The following is a 25,153-nucleotide window of genomic DNA, read 5'->3' as shown; positions in this document are numbered from 1 at the left end:
TAAAAAGGTAGTGTGGGAGTGATACTCAAGTTATGAGCCAACCATACCACTTAGAGACAACCAGAAAATAGATGGGTAATAACTTAGAATAATTGGGGCACCTGGGTGGCTCAGTCAGTTAAAGCATCTGACTTCGGCTCAGGTCATGATCTCACAGTTCATGAGTTTGGGCCCCGCATCGGGCTTTGTGCTGACAGCTCAGAGCCTGGAACCTGCTTTGGATTCTGTGTCTCCCTCTCTTTCCGCCCCTCCCTCCCTCTCTCTCTTTCAAAAAATAAATAAACCTTAAAAAATTTAAAAAAATAACTTAGAATAATTTATAATCTACCTCCTATTGATACCAGTTTCTTACCAACTGCCCTTCACCTATAAGAATGCAGCTATTATTACTGTGGGATTTGCAATCAAACAGGTTTTATAACTGTCGGATGCCACTATTTTAATGAAAACTTGAGAAGTTTATAGGAAGAACGATGGCCTCTGATCAGAAAGAGGGCTTCTGAATCATGAGTAAAGCATGCCACAACCAAAATACACGTCAGTGCTAATCCCAAATCCCTCTGCTCCTCCACACTTCCAGCTTTCTCTTGCAATGAGATTGGGCTCAAATGCCTGGGGTCTGGCCAATGAAATGGATAGATGGAAGTAACTTAAGCCAATTCAGTACAGGCCCTTAAAAACATCCCATGAAGGAGCACCTGGGTGGCTTAGTCGGCTAAGCGACCAACTCTTGATTTCAGCTCAGGTCATGATCTCATGGTTTGTGAGATAGAGTCCAGCATCAGGCTCTGCGCTGACAGCATGGAACCTGCTTGGGATCTTTGGTCTCCCTCTCTCTCTGCCCTTCCCCGGTTCATGCATGTGCACACACACACACTCGCTCTCTCTCAAAATAAATAAATAATTTTTTTTAATCCCATGAAATCCTCCAGGTTTCTCTTCTACTGCAGCAACCCTGGAGGCTGCAAGTTTCACATAGTGAAGACAGACGTGCAAGAAAGATGTTTTTATTGTATTAAAGCCAATGAGATGGTGGGCTAATTTGTACTGCAGCACAACCAAGCCTATCCTGACCACTTGAGATGCCAAGCATTGAAGGAAGAAAAATGGTAGCCTCTAAGCAATTTCACGGCAAGAAAGCTAACAAGTGATAAGTCCATTTCAGGGGTAGATTGTTTTACTGTCCCTTTAGCAGCAGTCTTCAAACTGAGATGTGTGAAAACTTTCCTAAGAGATACATGAATCATTTTTAAAAAATCAATTTCCAGGTTTTCAACTTCCATACATACATTTTTTAATTTTTTAAATGTTTATTCATTTTTGAGAGACAGAGACAGAGAGAAAGAGACACACAGAGAGATAGAGAGGAGCAAAGAGGACAGGGAGACACAGAATCCAAAGCAGTCTCCAGGATCCAAGCTGTCAGCACAGAGCCAGACACGTGGCTCGAACCCAAGAACCACAAGATCATGACCTGAGCTGAAGTCAGACACTTAACCAATTAAGCCACCCAGGCGCCCCTCAACTTCCATATGTATTCTTGCCTAAAGTTGATTAGCCAGTGAATAAGCCTTCTTTCATGACAACCGTTCTCCCCACTAGGCTAAAGAAAAGCATATTCCTCACACATCCCAGATCTTAATTCTCACTTTAGTTCATATTATAAAATGTATTTAAGTGACAAAAACTTTTGGTTATAAAGTCTTTAACTCTAGATTGATTTATAAAGTCTATAAATTGGTAGCTTTTCAGCCTTCCACATACAAATCTTTAGTTGTGGTCTAACTCCTAAATAACTTGTAAACAATATCTTGCATATAAGTTGATACTCAAAGGAAAACAAAGACCATGCTTCCAAATACAGAGGCAGGCCTTATGGTGGCCTAGCTGTGTTCATGATACAAACTCTTTAGTACTGTTAATACCAATTATCAAATTGTCCATGAGAAAGGTAGTACTAATATATGCTGGCACCAGCAGTGTATGAAAATAGTGTTCTCCGCCATCTTCCATAACACTGAATATGATCTCTTGGCTTTGTAGGATTTTTATTTACTTGTTGCAAATTTGAAAATTAAAAATTTGCATGTCATTGTCATTTTAATTTGCATTTATTTAATGACTTCTGAAAGTGAAGAGTTTTTCGTAACTGCTCTTGTTTCACATCTTCCCTTATAAATTATTCTTATAAATTCTCTTATAAATTATTTTGTTTGCCCCATATTGCTTAGGCAGAATTTTCTTATTATTAATTTTTATGGACTCTTTATGCAGTAAGAATATTAACCTTTTATCATTAGTATTTAATAAAAGTAACTTTTCCCTATCTCCAGTTTGCTTTTTGAGTAATTTTGGAATTTTACTTTCAAAAAAATCATTTTACTTTCCACCTTTGGTATTTATTGTTTCAGAATTCCTCAAGACTACCCATACTTCCAATGATTTGCTAAAAGGATTCACAGGGTTCGGCATATAGCTGTTTCTGTGACATTACAGCAAAATGATACATGACAAAATCAGCAAGGGAAAAAGACAGGCACAGTCTGGAAAAATCCATGTACAGGCCTCTTATGTTCTCTCCCTTCTGTGAGGGGCCACACAATGCATGCTTCTTTCTCTAGAAACAAAAAAATACAGTAACATGTCCAATGCTTCTGCTCAGGGAAGTGTATTACAAACTCAGAATCTAAGGTTTTCACTGAGCACTATCCACATAGACATGCTCTGTTTACCATGTACCAAAATTCCAGACTCAGAGAAAAAGCAGGTTCACCATAAATGACATGGATTGTACAAACCATCTAGGCACCTTTATTAATTAGGAAGCAGTTCAAGTGCCAAGTTCCCAGATGCCATCCAAGGGCTAATTGAAGACAGTTCTTCTAAAGGCCTTCTAAAGGCCTGAGGCCTGCTATGTTAATGATTTTCTGCACAGGTACCGTGTTATCCCAATCCCAGATTACATAAATGTTCGTGTACAGGTGGGTTTCCCATTTAAAAACTTTTATTTTCCTATTTAAAGGTTTAAGCTACCTAAGGCTTATTTTTTCTATTTAAATATTAATAGTTGCTTCTTAGATAAGAAATTAATCTTGCTTTCTATTTTTCTAAACACTTCAGGTTTTCTACAAATTTTATTGTTTTTATAACTGGAAAATATACAAGATATGACTTCCAGTGAAATAAAAATTTTATTTTTTAATTTTAAAATAAAATTTTGTGGGGCACCTATGTGGTTCAGTTGGTAAAGCATCTAACTCTTGATTTCGACTTCAGGTCATGATTACAGTTAGTGAGATCAAGTACCGCATCGGGCTCTGTGCTGAGTGTGGAGCTCAGCTTAGGATTCTCTCTTTCCCTCTCTCCCTCTCAAAATAAATAAATAAACATTAAAAAAATTAATAATAAAATAAATATCTGTCTCAAAAACAATATTTATACTCTTACATATCCCTTCATATTGAAGTACTCTGTCAGCAACTTTATTCTCAAAGAAAATTTTTATATAAGTGTGAGTTAATGCTTTAACATCTGTGCTAACACCTGAGTAAAGAATATTAGTCTACAAAGAAGTAAATGTGTGGGGCACCTGTGTGGCTCAGTCAGTTAGGCGTCCAACTTCGGCTCAGGTCATGATCTCACCGTTTGCAAGTTCAAGCCCCTCATCAGGCTCTGTACTGACAGCTCAGAGCCTGGAGCCTGCTTCAGAGTCTGTGCCTCACTCTCTCTCGGCCCCTCCCCTGCTCGCACTCTGTCTCTGTCTCTCTCAAAAATAAATAAACATAAAAAAAATTTTTTTTAAAGAAGTAAATATGTATACAACAATTCACCTGTGCTTGACTACCACAGACAATGCATACATGCTTAGAGTTAAAAAGAAGATGATTAACAGTAACCTTTGGCTCTCAGATGTGGAGGCCCTTTTTACACAAACAGGTTTGAGCAATGATGGAATGCAGAAAGGACCACAGTGACCACCTGGCTGAACACAGGCCCATCAGTGACCTATCCGGAAATACCTATAATTCCTAACTGACCAGTGGGCTACTTATAACCAGACAGTTACCAAAAAAGGTAAAATTTCATACCTCCCCTCCACTCCTTACAAGCAGCCCCCTCCCACTGTCTCATCGCAGACAGCCTCTCCTCTGCTGTCCTGCCCTCAGCTCCCATTCCATGTGTTCAGTAAACTTCTATCTCCTTTGTTCTGCTTCAGGTGAATCCTTCCACCTCAGGGGCCACTGGCTTCCACCCAATCATCACCCCACATTTGGGGGCCCCCATCTCATCAAGAGACCCCCCCATTTAGGAGGCACCACATTTGGTGCCCCCTCCACCCACATTTGGGGGAACCCTGCACGAGGAGCCCTGCCGGTCTGGGACTCTCCTCAAATTCTCTTGGGAATCTCTCAGGACTTTCCCTGGGCGAACCAGCTCTACTGCTCTTTGGAGAACTGATGACCTCCGTCAGGGGTTACTCCTCATACAGGATTCAAAGCCCCAGGGACAACCAGCCTGACACCCTTGCCAGAAAGGGTGAGGGATTTCCCCTTTTGCCCTTCAGAGGGGAATCCCTCCCTCCCGCTCCTTTGTCTTTTCGACCCTTCAACAGTCTAACCCCTAGTACTCCTCAGATAACTGAAGGCCTCTGGCCAGGGTGGCTCTCCAGTGTGGTCTGAAGGTCTGAGGGGGAAAGCTAGGATTGTCCGAGCCTGGGAGAGTGAAGGACCTCTTTTCTCTGCTCTCTCATTCTGTCTCCTGAGGTCTGTTCTCAAAGTCTGACACAACTGGCAGGTTGCCCAGTCTGAATCCCCACACACTATGGACTGCATTGGGACCCTTTCCTGACACTGGCTGACTCTGAGTCGCTTCTTTTGCAAACTTTTTTTTTTTTAATTTTTTTTTAACGTTTATTTATTTTTGAGACAGAGAGAGACAGAGCATGAACGGGGGAGGGGCAGAGAGAGAGGAAAACACAGAATCGGAAGCAGGCTCCAGTCTCTGAGCTGTCAGCCCACAGCCCGACGCAGGGCTCGAACTCACGGACTGCGAGATTGTGACCTGAGCTGAAGTCGGATGCTTAACCCACTGAGCCACCCAGGCGCCCCAAGCCGCTGCTTCTTTTGGCCTCCACCCTTTTCCTCTGTTCCTGCAGATCCAGCTGCCATCTTGAACTGTGGGCAAACATGTTCCCACGCATCTGCATGGGTCTGACCCAGTCTGGCCAAACCGGTGTCTGGCTCTCCCTGTCACCAGGGGACACACCACCAGGAAGTGCCATGCCATTTGCTGCAACCTCTTGGTAATACACACCAACACGGTGGGATACCCCAAGAGTTGGTCACCCTGTATTTGCCATGACTCCTCTCCATGGTGGGACACCACCTGAAGAGTCCATCCCCTCCTATTAGGTCTGGTCCTTTTTCAGGTCAGCCCGACGCCCTGACTAAAATCCAGACCATGAGTCCAAACTCCATTCTCTTTGGCAGGACACCCCTTTGGGAATCAGTAGCTGGTCTTTCCGACGATGGGACCTCTTCTCTTCCTTCTGACTCACTCTTGGGCTGTGTTCTTAAAAGCAGGAACAAATTGGATCCACAAGGCCTGATGTTTCTGGGCCTTAGTACAAACCCCCTGATTAAGAGGTATGGCCCTTCCACAGAACGCTTTCGTATAATACTTTTTTCAGCTTGACCTCCTTTGCTAGAACTCTTCCAAATGGTTAGAAGTCCCATATCTTCCGACATCTTGGTCGGTTTCATGGCCCTAAATCAGCACCTTGACATAAGAGCCATTTGCAGAATGTGTTTGGCCAATAGGCAGTCGCTGCCTGACATATTGGATGCTGACTGCCTCACTGTGCTTCCTCCTAATAGATATGGGGGCTTCTCCCTCATTCATTTCCCAAGTTAATGGCTATGATAATTTGGAGCCAACTGTCTCTGGTTAATCTATCTTTGAGGGGGACTTTAAGAAATATTCCCAAGCAGCTGCAGAAACTCCCTTTGTTTTGGGAAAGTTTCCTGTCTTCTCCCTCCCCATGCGAACTGCCTAAATTTTCACCTGATGACAGGAAAACATGGCATCTGCAAATCTGTCCAAATTGAGAAGCCAAGCATTAGGACTGGGAAGTCCTTTTTCTCTGCCTTCTAGTGGCACCTCACCTCTTCTGCCTCTACCTCCTCCTGTTTCTGCACCACTTTGGGTTCAGCCTACCTAACTGGTTCCTATAGCATCCTCAGTGCCTCCAGCACCATTGGCTCCTCCTTCTATCCTTGCAGAGCCTGGATCCTGCTTCAGATTCTGTCGCCTTCTCTCTGCCCCTCCCCTGTTCATGCTCTGTCTCTCTCATTCTCTTTAAAATAAATAAACATTAAAAAAAAATACTTTCTGGGGCACCTGGGTGGCTTGGTCAGTTAAGCATCCGACTTCGGCTCAGGTCATGATCTCACGGTCCGTGAGTTCGAGCCCCGCATCAGGCTCTGTGCTGACAGCTCAGAGCCTGGAACCTGCTTCGAAGTCTGTGTCTCCCTCTCTCTCTGCCCCTCCCCTGTTCATGCTCTGTCTCTCTCTGTCTCAAAAATAAATAAACGTTTAAAAAAAATACTTTCTAAGGTTTTAACAAACTTCTCCAGGTTTAAAACTGTAAACTGAAATTTCTAATTCCGCTTGTTCGCTTGGTATGTTATATTCTGGTAGAAAGTCATCACTCAAAATTCCTATTATTAAAGTATTTTGTGTCACAAAAAAAAAAACGAATTTTCTGTGTAGAAGCCAAGAGCACCCTTTTGGACTTAGACCACCCACTTCAGAGTTCCTCACCAGTGCTCCAGGTAAAAACTGACATGGGGGGGCGCCTGGGTGGCGCAGTCGGTTAAGCGTCCGACTTCAACCAGGTCACGATCTCGCGGTCCGTGAGTTCGAGCCCCGCGTCAGGCTCTGGGCTGATGGCTCAGAGCCTGGAGCCTGTTTCCGATTCTGTGTCTCCCTCTCTCTCTGCCCCTCCCCTGTTCATGCTCTGTCTCTCTCTGTCCCAAAAATAAATAAATGTTGAAAAAAAAAATTAAAAAAAAAAAAACTGACATGGGGACAAACTGATTGACTTTTAAGTGCACCCAGGTGAAACATAATTCAGTATTTAAACTAATTGAAACTTTTATTCTACCAAGATTTACTGAAGGCCAAATAAGCTCATGTTATTCCTGTTTCAAAACATGACTTAAAATAATGGTGAATTTTGTTTGTCTCAAAATTTTCATAGGTTAAGATAGCTTTAAAAGACTTTGGTAACCTGAAATTGTAAAGTTCCGCTTAGATGATAAATGGGATTGAATTCATTGGACTTCTAGGTCTTTTCCAAATAAGATAAAATACTAACACATTGATTACTAAACATGAGTTTTATCTGGTTTTGACTTCTTATTTCAGAAAAACTAAGAATATTTGGATATGTTGTAAAACATGCTTTGTGCTTAATTGATTCATAAATTTGCGATCCAAAGAATCTTGGTGCAACAGTTCACAGCTCACAATTGGTTACTACTTAGTTTTCACTGGAGACTAAGGTTGCTAAGAGTTTACAATTCTGCTTTTCTCTCTGTTAAAAACACAAAGTTTCCTTGGATTGTTCATCGGCTCTTGACAAGAAAATGTAAACAAAGTTGTTTTCTCTTTTCTTTGCCCCGAAAAACCAGTTTCTATGTTTTGTCTTTATCAGGTCTTTAATGATCCATAATCCTATTTAGGCATGTGCTTTAAAACTTTCTAAGGTTTTAGAGGTGCCTGGGTGGTTCAGTCAGTTAAGCATCCAACTTAGGCTCAGGTCATGATCTCACAGGTTGTGAGTTCGAGCCCCGCATTGGGCTCTGTGCTGACAGCTCAGCTGGAGCCTACTTAGGATTCTGCGTCTCCCTCTCTCTTTCTGCCCCTCCCCTGCTCACGCTCTGTCTCTGTCTCTATCAAAAAAAAAATAAACATTAAAAAAATAAATAAAAACTTTCTAAAGTTTTAACAAACTTCCCCAGGATTTAAAATTGTAAACTGAAGTCTGTGACTAATTCATCTTGTTTACTTGATATGTTATATTCTGGGATAAGGACATCACTCAATATTCTGATTATTAAACTGTTTCGTGTTACAGACATAACCAAGTTTTCATGCCAAATGCATCATAATGAACTCTCACCAGATTGTTAACAATGTCTTTGTGATTTATAGCTATTGTTCTGATGCTCTTGCAAAATGAATTTTGTCTTCAAGGAGATTTATAAAAAGGGCTTTTGACAAATACAGGTATTTGACATCTTTAAGATCATAAAACTGAAATGGGTAAGAACCTCCAGAACTAACTAAAAAGCTGCATTCTAACTGAACCAGAATTAGTAACATGGAACTAAGTGAATTGGGGAAAATTATTACAGTTTTTGTAACTCTTGTTTGAAACATTGCTGGTTCTGTAACGTTTGCTCTTCCAGATTAAGGAAACTTTCTCTTAAGATATCTATGACTTACAGAAATGTGGTATTCATTTGTAAACAAATTGAAGTATTTAATTTTTCTCTCTATCTGAACCCTTTGAAGTTCAAAAAGTCTCAGTGAGTATCCTTTCTTCCATGGTAATCATAGTTATTTGCATTAAGTTCAATAAGAATCTGTTCTTCTCGGGGCGCCTGGGTGGCGCAGTCGGTTAAGCGTCCGACTTCAGCCAGGTCACGATCTCGCGGTCCAGGAGTTCGAGCCCCGCGTCGGGCTCTGGGCTGATGGCTCAGAGCCTGGAGCCTGTTTCCGATTCTGTGTCTCCCTCTCTCTCTGTCCCTCCCCCGTTCATGCTCTGTCTCTCTCTGTCCCAAAAATAAATAAACGTTGAAAAAAAAAATTTAAAAAAAAAAAAAAGAATCTGTTCTTCTTTTAACAGGAAACCATTGGAAACACTAGTTGTTTTACCAAGGTTTAGACTGGAATGCCATATCTGAGAAAGACATGCATAGACTCAGATGACCAGACAGCTTTAAGGAACTGAAGTTGACTTTATGAAACACGGAGTCATAAAGTCCCTTGGAAATGTTGGCCTGATACCCTGCTTACAGAGTTCCCAGCAGCCTTACCAGGTGAGTAAAGAATGTCACTTCCTGGCAGGTGCAGGAACCTCAGGATACTTTGGGGACCTCGAAGAGGAAATCGCCCAAATCTCGTATTGGAGGTATGTCTGATGACAAGTATTTGGCTTGGCTTCTGGCCTAGAGAGGCTACTAACAGTTCAATTGAGATTCCTCATGAAAAGTTCCAGCGAAGCAGATTTTAAAAGATCTATAAGGCCAATTGCTATTCTTCCTGGGCTTGCATAAATAATTAGGCCAAGGGGCGCCTGGGTGGTTCAGTCAGTTAAGCATCTGACTCTTGGTTTCAGCTCAGGTCATGATATTAGGTACGTATATCTAATATGTCAAGGCATTGTAAGACAGCCAGTTGGTTAGGCCTGTACATACAGGGGTTGAACCACAGGAAAGATCCCCAAAAGTATAAATCTGGGAGTATGTATATTATAGCTGCCCAATTGCCACCTTTCCCTGAGAAAGGCAGAAAAAAGTTAATCTTCCTAATGTAAGCAAATTTTCCTTAGGAAGAAAAGGGAAGGTCTCTGAGTTCTTACCCTTTGGAATGTAAATAAATGTCTCAGGGAGAGAAGATTAACTTTACAGAGGGAAAGATTAATTTTACAGCTTTACAATCTCAATCCTGAATGTCTCCAAGGCTCAGAGTTTTATACCTCTTTGAAATAGAAACATAAACTTCCTGGGAATTCTCTAACAATCTAATCTCTTAACAATCATTTAATTTCCAAACCTTGCCCTTTAATCCAGGTTCTGGTTTTCTTGACTTAGAAAGCCGTGATCACGCAGAAAAATTAATATATACACTTCTTGGTAATACACAGTAAAACAAGCCAAAATATTCAATATTTTCAGCCCGCTTTCGCACTCTTTCTAGAGAGCCCTGGGAATTCCTCAGAGGTGCCTCAGATGCCTCTTTTCAGGGGAGTATTTAGAGGTGCATAGTGAGCAGGTCTCTGGAACCCCAATTCCTGCTTCAAGCACAGCCCATATGCTCTCATATTTGCGGTTTCCAATTATGTTTTTTAAAGATAAGACTCTACAAAAAACAAACAAAACAAAAACTTGAAATCCACTGGAAGAAAAAAAAAACACTGAAAAATCTTAAGCAACCTAAATAAAAATCCTGTCTTACAGAAACAGACATGGTTCCATTGACATTTTCGCTTAAATTTCCTTGGCTTGGTACTCTTACTTGCATTAATGTGAAACTTATAAAATACACAACACCACAAAATTAGCCAATTATTTCTGGGGCTCCTCATATTGTTCACAGGTACTCAGAAAGTTCTTGATGTTCTGTCTGCTGATGTCCTATGTACACAATGCCACTTGAAAAAAGACACTAAGTGTCTTCCATGAAAGCACCAACCTATCCAGTACCCAATTTTCTAATGCTGATACTCCCTAAACAGGGCTGCAATTCTTTTTTTTTTTTTTTGGCGGGGGGTGGGGGGGAACCAAACCTCTGTTGCTCACAAAATAAGAAGTGCCCTTTTCTCTCCACAGGACTCAGACTTCAGGGGGGCAACTACCATACTCTCATATCTATCATCCCAGTTCTTCACTTTTCTACTTCTCCTTCCCCTCATCTCTCTCCCCAATGAACTCACCACCATACATTCGATACAAACAGATGCCTCAGACGGACCAGTTCAGGCACCCACATTGCAATTCCCATGCTAACACCTGAGAAGATTGTAGCTACACTTAAAAAAAAAATCAGTACTAAGGTTATACCTACTAATCTCTAAGTCCAAAACAATATGCTACACGGCATGTTCAAAATTTTACATGTTTATTTATCTATTGCAGTTTCCAAAGCACAGACTAATAGTCAATTCATATATCTTTAGGTAGGAAAAAAAATCTCCTGGGATTCAAGAAGCCTGAGTTCTGGTCGCACCTCTGTTTGTTATGTGAACTTAAGCAAGTCAACTTGACTTCTCTTGGGCTATTTCTCATCTCTAAAAAGGCAAATGGCCTATGCTCAGAAGTGATCCAAATGGAATATGGAGTTTTCATATAATTAAGAACTCTCCCACAATCCTCACATGTATCTGCAAACCTGGAGAAGGGTATATTGTCATGTATAACCTACCTGTCAAACATTCTGCACTGTATTTCTTTCCTTTACCCATTTATTTTTTTTATATTTATTTATTTATTTTGAGAGAAAAAAGAGAGAGCAGACTTGCATGTATGCATGAGGAAGATGGGCAGAAAGGAGAGAGAACCCCACGCAGGCTCAGTGCTATTAGCACAGAGCCTGACACAGGGCAGGGTCCCACGAACTGTGAGATCATGACCTGAGCCAAAACCAAGGATCAGATGCTTAACTGAATGAGCCACCCAGGCACTCCTCCCACCCCATTTCTAATGCAAATGCATACGTGTAGAAGATAGCAAGACACCGCTACAGGGAAGATCGTTCTAAAAGTGTAAGCCAAGTAAAAAGACAACATACGGCATTTTAATCAATTCTGCAAATCATTTGCCAGTAATAAAAAAAATTAATAAAGGTAATTTTGGCCTCCAACACCCTCATTTTTCTGCTCCCTCTCCCCAGAAAAGTAGATTGGTTAATTACATGACAGGTATCACTGATGATGTCGTGACCAACCAATCGTTTATTCAATAAATACCTGACTGCTCAATTACCAGGCATTAAGCTAAGCACCACAGACAAGGCACAAAAGCTAAATTTTTGGCCAAGATAGAAATACACAATAAAGTAGATAATCTGGGTCCTCACGCCTTCATTGCGTCACAAGGCCTTGATGGCATTATCCTGCCCTGATCGATTCTTGGGTCTAAAGGTCAAATTGGTGAACAGAAGAACTTGCTCAGAATAAATAACAAAAAACAAAAACAAAAACAACCATTTGTGTCTCCACTTCTCAAGAGGGATGGAGGCTGAGAAGACAGCACGCTCTTCAGCTAGCCATGTCACCGAGCAGTGACACCGAGCAGTGACACAGAGGCAGTGAGGAGTGACAGCTGCAAGGTGTACAGCCTGGAAAGCAGAGGTCCCCGCTACCCGTTAGGCTGTGATTTAATGAGTCCTAAAGTTCCTTAAGATTCTGTTTCCTGCGAGCTGATTTCAAGAGTCATGGTGGACTATCATTCCCAAATTCTGAGGGAGTAAAGAAAGTTCTTTAAAACGGTAGTCAATTTAAACTACATTTTCTAAATAAAATTCTGGGACAGGTGTCTGGTACAAAAGCGTGTTTTATTATACAGTAGGTGTCGTTCCTGAATTAGCACATTCGTCTTTATAACCAACAGTTCGTGAAACAGTCAAGATTTTAAAAGCTTCGGTCAAAGTTTGCTCTCTGAAAATCAGCATCTGCCTTGGAGCCGCCTCCCTAACCCGCTTCCATTTAACAAGAACAAGGAAGGGGCTGAAGTCCGATATGAGTTACCACAGGCTCTCCCCCCAAGTTATGCAGAGATGTATTCTGAAATCCTTTCTGAAATGCGGCTGGGTGTACCTTTTTAAAGTTACTTAAACTCGGGGGACACAGGGAAGGGGTAAGGGGCAGAGGCGAGGCGTCCGCCCAGTACGATCGCGCAGGGGCGAACTCTCGGGCCCTCGACCGGGAAGCCGGGCAGGTGACCCCGGGCGGCTGGGGGCGCGGGGCCAAGCCGGCCGCGGGGCCAACAAGCGAGGGCCCCGGGAGGCGGGAGAGGCCAAAGGGCGGGCTGCGGGGACAGGAGACACTTCAGGAAAGCGCGGGCGCTCTCTCCATGGCGCCGCCCGAAGGGGAGACAGGGGCTGGGTTCCCCTTCGCCGCCCGGACCGCGTCTCGGAGAGTACCTGACTGCGGGCGGCCGGTCCACAGCCCCCTCCCGCCGCCCGGGCCGAAGAGAAGGCGGGTTTTCCGCAGAGCCGCAACCCTCGCCAGCGTCGCCAGCATCGCGCGCCTCTCGGTTAGCCTAGGACCCTGCGTGAGGAAAGAGCACAGCGCGCGCGCCGTTCGCCGCCACTGGAGGCGCCCGCGAGCACACCAGGCCCCGCCCCCAACTGGGCAGCCCCCACTGGGCGGAGCTCCGTCGAAGTGCTCTGGATCCCTTGTCACTGCGTTCGGGAGTTGTCTAGTTAGTCGGTCCCGACCGCACACCGCAAAAGACGACAAAGCTCTTTGCTGGAGCCGAGGGTTCGGCCTTTCTTTTGTTGTTGTTTTTTTTTGTTTATCCTTCCTTTACTTCAATCCGCTCAATCTCCACCCAATTCAGTAATCCACGTACTGGCCTGTCCCTAGCGGAACCCTTGCGACGCCGGAACCAATATGCTGTACTGCGCTGAAAGGCAGAGGACTGTTTTGCCGAAGGACCACCGAGTCTCTGAGAAGGGTTGGTCGGGACAGTTCCGGCGGGAGAACGCGGCAGTGAGGTCTTCGTCTTCATCTCCTGATATGCACCGACAGAATTTTCGACCCCCGACTCCTCCCTACCCCGGCGCGGGTGTAGGAGGTTGGGGTAGCGGGAGCAGCTTCCGGGGTACCCCGGGCGGAGGCGGACCGCGGCCGCCCTCCCCTCGGGACGGGTACGGGAGTCCGCACCACACGCCGCCGTACGGGCCCCGGTCTAGGCCCTACGGGAGCAGCCACTCTCCGCGACACGGCGGCAGCTTCCCGGGGGGCCGATTCGGGTCTCCGTCCCCTGGCGGCTACCCTGGCTCCTACTCCAAGTCCCCCGCGGGGTCCCAGCAGCAATTCGGCTACTCCCCAGGGCAGCAGCAGACCCACCCCCAGGTAATAATAGCCAGCGTTTGCCGAGCTCTTACTGTATGGCAGGCATGGTGCTAATAATCCCTTTACATGGATTATTTTGTTTAATCCTCTATGAGGTGAGATACTATTGTTGGCCCTGTTTTGCAGATGAGTAAACTGAGGCTGAGAGAAGTTAAGTAACTTTCTTTAGATTATCTTAAGTAATAGAGCTGTACTTTGTGTTTCTAGAGCCCTCCTGCTTTGAACTAGTACACTGCCATTCATACACAGATTTCCCTAATTCCCTCCCCTTTGCCAGGGACCTTGCCAGTTCGTGTGTGTAAATTATTCTCCGAGGGTGGGGGGGTGGGGGGAACGAATGACTCACCAGCATAGAGTTCCTCTGAGTTACTGGGTTTTAGCCTGGTGCCATTTTCTTACTACCGGTACCTTTTTTAGGCGAGGGCGGCGGGAGGGGGCTAGGAGCTTCAAACGACACTGTCTCCTGCTCCAAGCCTTCTTAAAGGAAAATCAGTGATATTGGAAGTTTCCCATTCTCAGTAAGTGAATTCAGGAAGGCCCAGGGGGTATTTCTGATGTGTCTAGGGTTTCTGTCGTTTAAAACTTACATGGTTTTCTAATTTTCCTTATACTAAACCAACCTCACCCCCTTAGAGTCTGGTGCTTTATAAAGAGATAAAATTTCGTAGGATGTAAAGGTTCTAGAAATTTTGAAGGTGTAGGGTTAAAAAAAAAGTTTTAATTTCAGAAAAAGATGAAAATTTTGAGGAAAAATTAAAATATAATTAATTTCTTATTTTATCACCAACTGATAGTTCTACAGAGTTACTACACTAGAAATCTAGAAGTATTTGAAGGTGACAGTTGGCATGGACTTATTAATACACAAGTATATCAAACTGGCTTAAATACTTTTAGGAACAAAAACACTAGATTAAAGGAAGAACCGACTTTGCAGTTGAACATGTTTGGGTTCAAAACACAATTTTTAACTAGCAATGTGATCCCCACTAGCTTTAAAAAAAAAAGTGCCAATTATCTCTACTAAACATTTTTTTAACTGATGATTTTTTTTCTAAAGGGTTCTCCAAGGACATCTACACCATTTGGATCAGGGCGTGGTAGAGAAAAAAGAATGTCTAATGAGTTGGAAAGTTATTTCAAGCCTTCAATGCTTGAAGACCCTTGGGCTGGCCTAGAACCAGTATCTGTAGTGGATATTAACCAACAGTACAGCAATACTCAAACATTCACAGGCAAAAAAGGAAGATACTTTTGTTAACATTTCTGAAATTCACCGGGAAGCTTCTTGTGACAGGAACATCTTGGACAAAACTTTTACTTGTGTAATTAAGTTGAACCCTAAGATGGTGACTTTGAATAATTAGTTGGGTCTTCTTGGTATTTTTCATCATATCAAGTATTGTTGATAATAGAGAAAACATCCAGTAGAATAATTTGCAATATTTAGCTCTTTGGAAGTGCCTACCACATTTTAGAAGATTTACAGTTTCCAGATATTTAACGTTCATGGTTATATAATGGACATTTGTCTTTTCAATGGTTTTTCCAATGTTTTAAAATAAAACATTTTGTCTTTCTAGATATATTGTGGTTTTGTCATATGCTAAAGAAGTGGAATTATCAAAATAATGCCTGTAATCACTTGCTTAGAATTCATAGATAAATATTTTGCATACTACTTTTGAAAATGAAATAAACCATCCTTTGAGCTGTAGATAGTTCTATATTTGTTCATAGGGAAAAAGGGTGAAGGAAGAGAACAGAAAAGAATTCTATTCATATTTATTACAACCATTGTTTGTGCATAGTTATGTAATGCTTTTGTAAAAATGCATTGAAACTTTATTGAAAGTCACAGAAACCCACTTACACTTAAGTAAAAGAGGGTATTTATTCTTTTTATACTCATTTAACTAGAAAGGACAATGATAGACCTATTTCTTGTGTAGCTAGATTAAAGTGTTCTGTATCTGAATTTCTGAACATCTCTCAATATTACGGGGTCATCTTCTCTTGAGCCAAGGAAGATGGATACCAGCAGTCTGAAATCACTTCCATTGTGAAGAGAACATTTCCTAATACCGTCCATCCCAAGAAAGACAAATTTGTCATGCCTGATTCATGATTCTATAGACTTGAACCAATAATTATGCCCAAGGCAGTGAGGCCTTGAACTATTGACCTCCCCTATAACGAGACAGGGTCCCATAATCTTCAGCCCTGCTAGGCCTGCGTGGATTAGAATAGTGGTTTTCCAAAGGAAGGGATGCTACGTGTATATACCTGTATTTCTCCCGCAAATATTTAAATAAAGCTAAGTTTTCTAACATTCAGGCTTTTTAAATGTTTTGAGATCACAACACGATGAAGGTAGAGCTAGTTAAAATTCTTTTTAAACATCCCCAAAAAAGAAACATCTAAAAATGAAAAGGTCACACACCTATTTGAGCCACACTCTGTTCTGTTAGGTCTTTTGCAGAGGCAAAGAAGAAAATGAGAAGGGAAGGAGTTTAGCTTCACAACAGCCAGGACTGTTTGTACCAACTACTAGCTGATTCAGTTATTTAACTTCTCTATGCCTCAATTTTTTCATATGTAAAATGAAAATAGTACCCATGTCATAGAGGTATTGTGTTTGAGGATTCAATGGGTTTATATGTGTGCAACTCTTAGGCCAGAGCCTGGCACATAGTAAGCACTCAATAAATGGTAGCTATTACTTTCTCATTCACCCCTATAGAGCCTCAGCTCCTAGAATGATGTCTGGGAAATAGTAGGTGCTTAATAAATATTTGGTGAATGAATGTAGACCTTCTGATTATAACTACTATATTGCTCTGCCTTGTCTCCTCTATATAAAAGGGATAGTAAATTAGTAATTTTCCCCAATATTTTAAAGGAAATGTCTTTATTATTTAACACATTGTCTTTCCAGATTATTTGAGGTCATTATGTGTGATGGAAATTAGAACAAGTAGAATACTTACAAATCTTTTAATGAACTTTATAGGTAAGATATACTATCTTCAGGAAGTGACATTTGGAAATAATTATTAAACCACCTCTTAGAGATCACTGGGTTATTGGCAAAGATGAAAAAGGAAGTCAGGAAGAATTTTGTGCCAATGTATTCATATCATATTTGGAAGATACACAAATTGTAACGGTTCCAATGGTTTATGTGCATTTTATTTCACTATAAGTGTAATGTTAAAAACTAAATGTAAAATTTCTTTCTTGCCAAGTCCCCAACATCTACTTCCAGGGGTCTGACCTTTTCTGACTTTTCTTAAGAAAAACTTTTTTTTTGTCCTCAGGAAGGGTGCATTGCTATTTCGCTCTAGTTAGTAGTGTCTTCAGATATCCAAGTTCTTGCAACATTGATAATTTGGTTTGTTGCTATTATTAGCCTATCTTTGTTTAGCTGAATGAAAGGAACTGATCATTCTTTAAAATGAAAAATAATTGTTTTCTAGTGTTTCAAAATACACATTTTTGCCTCCGTAGAAATGCTATATAAGTTGGAAAAAGTTTTAGTTAAGTATGCATCCTGAATATTCAGATAACTAAAGAACAGAAGTATAATCTGTAGTGGGGTCTTCAAACAAGGGTGTGTGTACTTCTGGGAGTCTTCAGCCTTCCAAGGGAAATGCAGGCATAAAAACCTTTGCAGATCCTCAATTCCCATATATACTCTTTGTTAAAATGATCTGCCTAAAGAACATTTCCATGTTTGGTGAATTGTGCCAGTTCTCCTTTTTATCTTCTGCCTTTTCATAATAACCCTTCTCCCACTTTACGTAAGAAAACTATGGCAGCTTGTGTTTTCCAAAAACAAGCCCAACAATATTTCAGGTCCCACATACTCTTCCAGAACCTTGCACTACCCCATCAAGATGTGGAGTTACATCCCTTCCCTTGCAACCTGAACAGACCTTTTCTGACTGCTCTATTTAAAATATGGTGGAAGTTAATTTTCATTGTGAGTGAAGTGTGGTCTTAGAAATGGGTTATATTGGCCAATGTGGAGATTTTCAGAATTCAGATGTGTGGTCAAGTAGGAGATAGTATAATGATAGTTCTTATTTAATGACCTTGCCTTTTTTGTTTCCTGATCAAAAATTCATTTTTCCTGTGGGTGAATCATGTGAAAGTAAAGCAAAGAGCAAGAACATAACATGAAGGTAAAGGTACCTTATTTTTAGGTAACAAATGATAAGATTATTTGTCTCATCTATCTTAGAATATTCGAAATTGGTACAAAAACATGATGGGTTTTGGTAAATGCTGTCAAGCAAACTATTTTCACCATTCTCAATAATGGTAAAGAGCCTGATAAATAATGTCTCAAACCTGTCTCAGTAGCATAATTAGCATGATTTCAAGGAGGAAGAAATTAAAGGTCCATGTTTATTTCTGACATACTAATATTAGATTTTCAAATCACATACCAAAGGTAAGTTCATGATTGTATATTTTCCAGAGCATTTTTCAGATTTCTTAGGAGAAACTTATTAACCTTTGCCAGTTCATTATTAGATTTTGTAAATCCTTATTAATTTTTTACCTAGCCCAAGTCTCTTCCTTATTTCCTAAGCTTTTTTCATTCTTAATATGTATTTAGGTTTAAATTAACAAAACTATTAACTATTATGGGTTTTATTATAAATAAAACCCATAATAGTCATTGATATACCTGGCTTACTAGTGATTCAATATAGTTTTTACCTCCTAATTTCCACAACCTAATTTTTCATCTAATCTAAGACGCTATTCTGTGATTCACTGTTACATACCACTTAGTAAAAACACTACCCACTATGATATGCCATCAATTGTAAGATGCATCCCAATTTCATAAATGTTAAGATGTGTATCTTAGTTTGATAAAAATACCATAAACAATAATCATAAAAGCAGAACGTATACTTATATTGGTAAATGGAATAAGTATTCCCAAAATGTACACTAGGACATAGTACATTTAACTTTAGAAAATCAACTTTATTTAGTTATGATTAATTCTTTTATATTACATCCTAATTTTGTAAAAACTATAACTTTCAAACATACAGTTTCTAATCTATATAAAATTATCCTCAAGAAATCTGTGCAATTTCAAATTTTGTGGGGGTATTTTTACTCCATTTTATCTTAATTTTAAGCTCCATGAGCAAGAGGACTCTGTGAAAGAGTTATAGATAAGTCTTAGTAATAAACATCTTTGGTTAACTTTCCAAAGAATTGAGAAGGAAAATGGCTTGAAAATAAGGTCTTTAGTGAGGGTAGTTTTGAGCTCTTTGCTTTCAGCAAAATTGAAGAAAGCTTAATCAGATTGTCAATTAAAATCATTAAAAATAATTTGATGACAGACTAGTTTATAAGTTTTGGCATATAACTTAAAAGGAATTCAAGAAATGAGTGACATCACTACAACAGAATTCTTTCTATCCCTTTTTACTATATACGTGAATGAATTTTAGCATTTATACATACGTATATTTAACATTTATATATTATATATGTATACATTTTATATATTCTATATATTACATTATACATAGAAAATAGTAATAAAGTAGATGTCTTATTCTAGCAATTAGCAATATTTGTGAAAATAAAATACAGCACTATCCTCATTAAGATACATTTCCAATAAAACTTAATGTTATGTTTTTAATAATTTATTAAAATTAATATATTTATGTTTTTATCATTTGAATAGTAATGATAATCCAAACAACAATCTTCAACACTTGGAGGTTTATAGTTATTAGAAATATATTTTTTTAATTTCTAAAAATATTTTTTATTTCAGTAAATGTTTTTCATGTATTTTGAGTCAGAGATGTATAATAAAGTACCAGTAAAAGACTATCAGGCAATACACTATATTCCAATGAGATAAAATTACATGGGAAAGTATAATGGAGATATAATTTAGAAATAAAATAGCATAAAATTTCAATAACTTTTAAGGAGTGATGGTGAATATCAAATTGCTGTGATATATCAGCTGGATACCTTTGTAATGTAATGGACTTAGCTTAAAATTTCAATATTACAGAAATTACTTCCTTTACGATAGAGAATATATGACCAAAAATTTTAAAGGTCTCCAGCAGAGGAGGAAGAAAGTATAGTAAACCATAAATCCAAAAGAAATCAGGGAAGGAAAAAAAAGTAAAAATGACAGTAGTAAGTCCCAATGTATCACAATGAATCTAAGGAAAATAAAAATTTGTTTTAAAGAAACATCAGATTGAATTAGGAGAATGGAATCAATATATTTGCTGGTTTTAAAAAGATATATCTAAAAGGGTTATAAAGGGTGACAAAAAGATTCAAATTCACAATCACAGGGGGATTTTAGCACATCTGTACCAGACATGGACAGACATATCAAGCAGATGTGGAATTTGTAAGGATACAGACAAAACAGAGGTTATGTGTATATATATGTACATTCTTTCCAACTACACACAGCACATAATATTATGTTCTAAATGACAGTGCAAATTTCAAAGATGTGATTGATATGCAGATCAAGTTCTCTGACAAAATGCTTGATAAATTTAAAAATAAAAAGTACCCTCCATCAAAAAATAAAAGAATAAATCAGTGAAACAGAAGGCAAACTGTAGAGAATGTTAAGAAAGCAAAAGCCTATTCTTTGGATAAATGAAACAAAAATTGATGAAGGTGGGTTGCCGGGGGAGTGCAATGACAGATGAAAAAAACTATTAACCTTTGGTGTAATATCAGAAACTATGCAAAAAAAAAAAAAAAAAAAAAAAAAAAAGACTGTAAGAAAACAATAGCAATGGAAGGAATCACCTAGAAGGATAATGCAATAGTGAAAAAAATCATTGCATCATCCTTTTTTTTTATTGCATTGTCTGAAGTACTGCATCATATTTTAAGAAGATATACAAGAAGTCTAGAGACAATCCATGCAACCATTTTTTTAAGCTTTCACCGAGCACAGTTAGCAATTGGTAGTTTTTTATTTTGCATTCATGATGGTAAAGAAAAAGGTATTTCACAAGCCCTCTGGATTCTAACCCTAACTATAAATTTTCAAATGAAAATACCCTAGAAAATTTTTCCGAAATTCAAGAATCAGTGAGTGAGCAATACATTTCTAAGGACAAAGGAAATATGTAATCCATATAATTTGTCATCTAAAAGGACTTCGTTACAATACTGTCTCACAAGAACATCTTTTGTGTTCATCAAAATTTACATGATCTAGTTTGTAAGACAAAATTTAAAGGCAGATGCATATTTAAAGATGATTGAAATGAAATAAATGATGTAAAAGTGAAAAATTGGATTGACCATTTTAATTAGTGTTTACAAATCTACAAGTGAAAATGTTTTGCCATTACGAAGCACAGAAGATAGCCATTCTCTTCAAAAGTGTGACATCAAAGTCTTAGACTATATTGCATTTTGAAGATGCAAGTGTAAGAAGAACCAGAAGTAATACTAATCCAGAGCGCATTAGAGATTTACTTGAAATCTGGAGTCAAGATTTATAAGTTGAATATGTTCTAGGCTCATGACAGTTAAGGAATGTCTATTATATTCGAAGTACATTACCAGTGTCTCCTATATTAATACCATGAAAACAAAGAAAATAACAAAAATTGGGATTTGCTACGTTTATATTTTTATTCAAATTTCTAATAAAGTGCTTCTAACTATATATTCTGTACATTTTGATAAATAACTTAAAATACATCTAAAAATTAAAAGGATGTGTTGGCCCCAGATAACAAATGATGTTTATTTTTTTCTGGTATACTGAGGATTAAGATGAAGAAATTCTATTACTACTGATAGAAGCTTTGAAAGTCATTCAAACATAGTATGGCCAAAGCATTTGAAAACAGTTAAAATGAGTAATTTTTTAGAAAAGGACATGATCCATATTGACTCAAAAAGAATGGAAAGCAAGAATAAACCAACAGCCATTATAGATATTGAATTGATAATGATTCTCCCCACAAATGACATCAGACTTAACCAAACCTTCCTGGAACACCTAATCCCTGTATTACAAAAACTTTATCTAAAAAAAAAAAAAAAAGAAAAGAAAGAAAGTATCCAACACAGGCTACAACCTTGGTATTAACTTGATCTCAAACCTGGCCAAGGACCTATTAATGGAAATTGTACAATATTTAACTTATGAACATAGTGGTCAAAAATCTTGAGCAAGATACCACACTAAAGTAATTACAAAACAAGTAAAGTGGGGTGCCTGAGTGGCTCAGCCTGTAAAGCATCCAACTCTTGGTTTCAGCTCAGGTCATGATCTCAGCTTCGTGGGTTTGAGCCCTGCATCCCACTCTGTGCTGGTAGTACAGAGCCTGCTTGGGATTCTCTCTCTGCCCCTCCCCTGCTCCCTCTCTCTGTCTCTCTCTCTAAATAAACTTAAAAAATATTTTAAATAAATAAAAATATTTGTGCATGAATTTATGTTTATTTAAAGTTATGATAGGTCAGTTCACTCACAAATTGTGTATAATAACCTGACCATGAACTCAGCATAAAAATATTTTTAAATCTTACTGAATAAAGTATCTGGAAGCCTCCTTGCAAAAATTATTTTTGCAAATTAAGAGAATTAAAAGATGAGCTATTTTCTTCTGCAATATATAACCTAGAAAAATACTTGCTGTTGTATTTTTGCAGAGATATAGTTAAGAATGTTCTTTGCAGTGATGTTTGTAATATCAAAAGATTGGCAATAATCTAAATGACCATTGATAGGAAAAAGGTTAAGTTGTAAATTTGCAAAATGTAATAGAATTCAGCAAATTAAGCTACAGACACAAATAATTTTATGTAAAAATAATTTTATGTAAAGAAGAGCAAAAAAAAAAAGCCATGTGATATTCTTTACATGAAAATTTAAGTCTGCCAAATAATAAAGTGTATAAAAATATGAACAAAAGTAAGAAATCCTATTCATGATAGTAATTATTTTGGGGTAGGGAGATAGAAGCTTCAAATGGATTTGGGTGGATGGGTAGAGGGGTGTATATTACAAGCTATCAAAAGTTGGAAAATATTAAAATTTATTAAGGCTGGCTATGAGGTATACATTTTTTTCTCATTTCTTCAGAATATTTCATAATAAAAAATTTACTCTGATCTCTTATTCTAAAATGCCAGAATCACCCGTATACAAAGAAAGAGATTACAAGATAGAATACTCACAATATCTCATGAACATAGATGCAAAAATCATCAGCAAAATATTAGCAAATTGAATCCAACAATGTATCAAAAGAGTTACATACCATGAACAAGTGGGATTCCACGTATCCAAGTCTGATTCAATATTCAAAAATCAATGTAATTCAGGGTGCCTGGTGGCTCAGTTGAACGTCCGACTTCGTCTCAGGTCATGATCTTCCACAGTTCGTGAGTTCCAGCCCCACATCAGGCTCTGTGCTGACAGCTCAGAACCTGGAGCCTGCTTTAGATTCTGTGTCTCCTCTCTGCCCCTCCCCCACTTGTGCTCTGTCTCTCAAAAAATAAATAAGTGTAAAAAAATTTTTTAATTAAAAAAATCAATGTAATTCATCATATTAACAGGCTAAAGAAGAAAAATCATATGATCTTATCAATATAGGCAGAAAAAGTATTTGACAAAGTCCAGCACCCATTAATGATTAAAACTTTCAACAAACTAGAACAGAAAGGAAGTTTCTCAAACTTGAGAAAGAATATCTACCAAAACCTACAGCTAATATCATACTAAATGGTGAGAAAAATAAGCTCCAACCAAGATCAGGAACAAGGCCAGCATGTCCCCTCTTACCATGGCTTTTCAACACTGTACTGGAAGTTTCAAAAAAAAAAAAAAATTAAAGGTGTACAAATTGAGAAGAAAGAAATTAAAACCTATTCACAAATGACACTATTGTCTGTAGAAAAGCACAAAGAATCCAAAAAAAAAAAGACAAAACATCCTGGAATAAGCAATTACAAAAAGGTTGCAGTATACAAAGTTAATAGCTTTCTTGTATACCAGAAAGATTAGAATTTGAATTTAAAAATCCAATACAGCTTACATTAGCACCAAAATAATAATAGTAATAATAATAATAAATACTGAGGTATAAATCTAACAAAATATATGTAAGATCTCTATGAGGAAAACTACAAAACTGGTGAAAAATACAAAAATTTGAAATAAATGGAGACACTCCATATACACAGATAAAAAGACTCAATATTGTCAAGATATCAGTTCTTCCCTATTTGATTTATAGATTCAATGCAATCCCAATCAAAATGCCAGGAAGTTAAATATTGACAAAATGATTCTAAAGTTTAATTGTAAAGGACTGTAAAATTTAATTGTAAAGGCAAAATAGCCAACACAATATTAAAGAAGAACATAGTTGGAAGATTGACACTATCAGACCCCAAGACTTCCTATTAAGCTACAATAACCAAGACCATGTGGTACTGGTGAAAGAATAGACAGCCTGGTCAATAGAGCAGAATACAGACACCAAAATAGACCAACACAAATATAGTCAACATCTTTGATGAAGGATCAAAGCAATTCAGTGGAGAAAGGACCGTCTTTCAACAAATGGTGTTAGAACAACTGGACACAGACCTTACACCTTTCAAAAAATAATAATGAATCATAGACCTAAATAGAAAACACAAACCTATAAAAGAAGGTAACTTACAAGAAAATCTAGGTTACCTTGGCTGTGGTGATGACTTTTTAGATACAGCACTAAATGCATGATCCATAAAAGAAAAAGTAAGTTAAACTTCATTAAAACTGAAAATTTCTGCTCTGCAAAAGACAATGGTTCAGAAAATGAAGAAACAAGCCATGGATGGGGAGAAAATACATGCAGAACAATGAGATACCAGTTGTAATGGGTAATCCAGTGGATAAAATCCAAAACACTGAAAACACTAAATGTTTACAAGGATGTAATGCAACAGGAACCCTCATGCATTGCTAGTGAGAATGCAAAATGATGCAGCCACTTTGGAAGACAGTTTGGCATTTTCCTAAAAAACTAATTGAACTCCTTCCAAATGATCCAGTAATCATATTCCTTGGTATTTACCCAAAAGAGTTGAAAACTTATGTCCACACAAAAACTGCACATTTGTATTTATAACAGCTTTATTCATAATTGCCAAAACTTGGAAGCAACCACATGTCCTTCAATAGGTAACAAACTGTGGTACATCCATACAGTTGAGTTATCCAGCAATGAAAAGAAATCA

At 38.6% G+C, this 25,153-nt stretch overlaps 2 protein-coding genes across 5 annotated transcripts in view; one reads left to right on the top strand and one right to left on the bottom strand.

The window, feature by feature from the left end:
• Nucleotides 1-13,104, bottom strand: part of SUGCT (succinyl-CoA:glutarate-CoA transferase) — a 781,793-nt gene extending 768,689 nt beyond the window's left edge. For 2 of the 4 annotated variants that reach the window (XM_086697015.1, XM_086697014.1), the window contains exon 1: nt 12,931-13,104. In XM_086697015.1, coding sequence (XP_086553141.1) covers nt 12,931-13,030 — 100 coding nt within the window. In that variant the 5' untranslated portion in view covers nt 13,031-13,104. The remainder of the gene's footprint in view (nt 1-12,930) is intronic. The other 2 variants (XM_025929553.2, XM_086697016.1) reach the window with 1 other exon arrangement.
• A 29-nt stretch (nt 13,105-13,133) lies between these two features.
• MPLKIP (M-phase specific PLK1 interacting protein) lies at nt 13,134-16,199 on the top strand. Its single transcript, XM_025929998.2, has 2 exons — nt 13,134-13,867; nt 14,928-16,199. The coding sequence occupies exons 1-2, from the start codon at nt 13,403-13,405 to the stop codon at nt 15,126-15,128; spliced, it is 666 nt and encodes a 221-aa protein (XP_025785783.2). The 5' UTR covers nt 13,134-13,402; the 3' UTR covers nt 15,129-16,199.
• Nucleotides 16,200-25,153: the final 8,954 nt, after the last annotated feature.

The sequence above is a fragment of the Puma concolor genome, chromosome A2 (assembly GCF_028749965.1).
Source record: "Puma concolor isolate L17-30 chromosome A2, mPumCon1.1.hap2, whole genome shotgun sequence".
NCBI lineage: Eukaryota > Metazoa > Chordata > Mammalia > Carnivora > Felidae > Puma > Puma concolor.
Note: the sequence above shows the minus strand (reverse complement) of the source record. Positions and strands in the feature narration are given on the sequence as shown.

Coding starts and splice junctions, on each gene's coding strand:
- MPLKIP (XM_025929998.2), top strand. CDS start 13,403: ATGCTGTACTGCGCTGAAAGGCAGAGGACTGTTTTGCCGAAGGACCAC. Junction 13,868..14,927: donor AGCAGCAGACCCACCCCCAG/GTAATAATAGCC, acceptor TTTTTTCTAAAG/GGTTCTCCAAGGACATCTAC.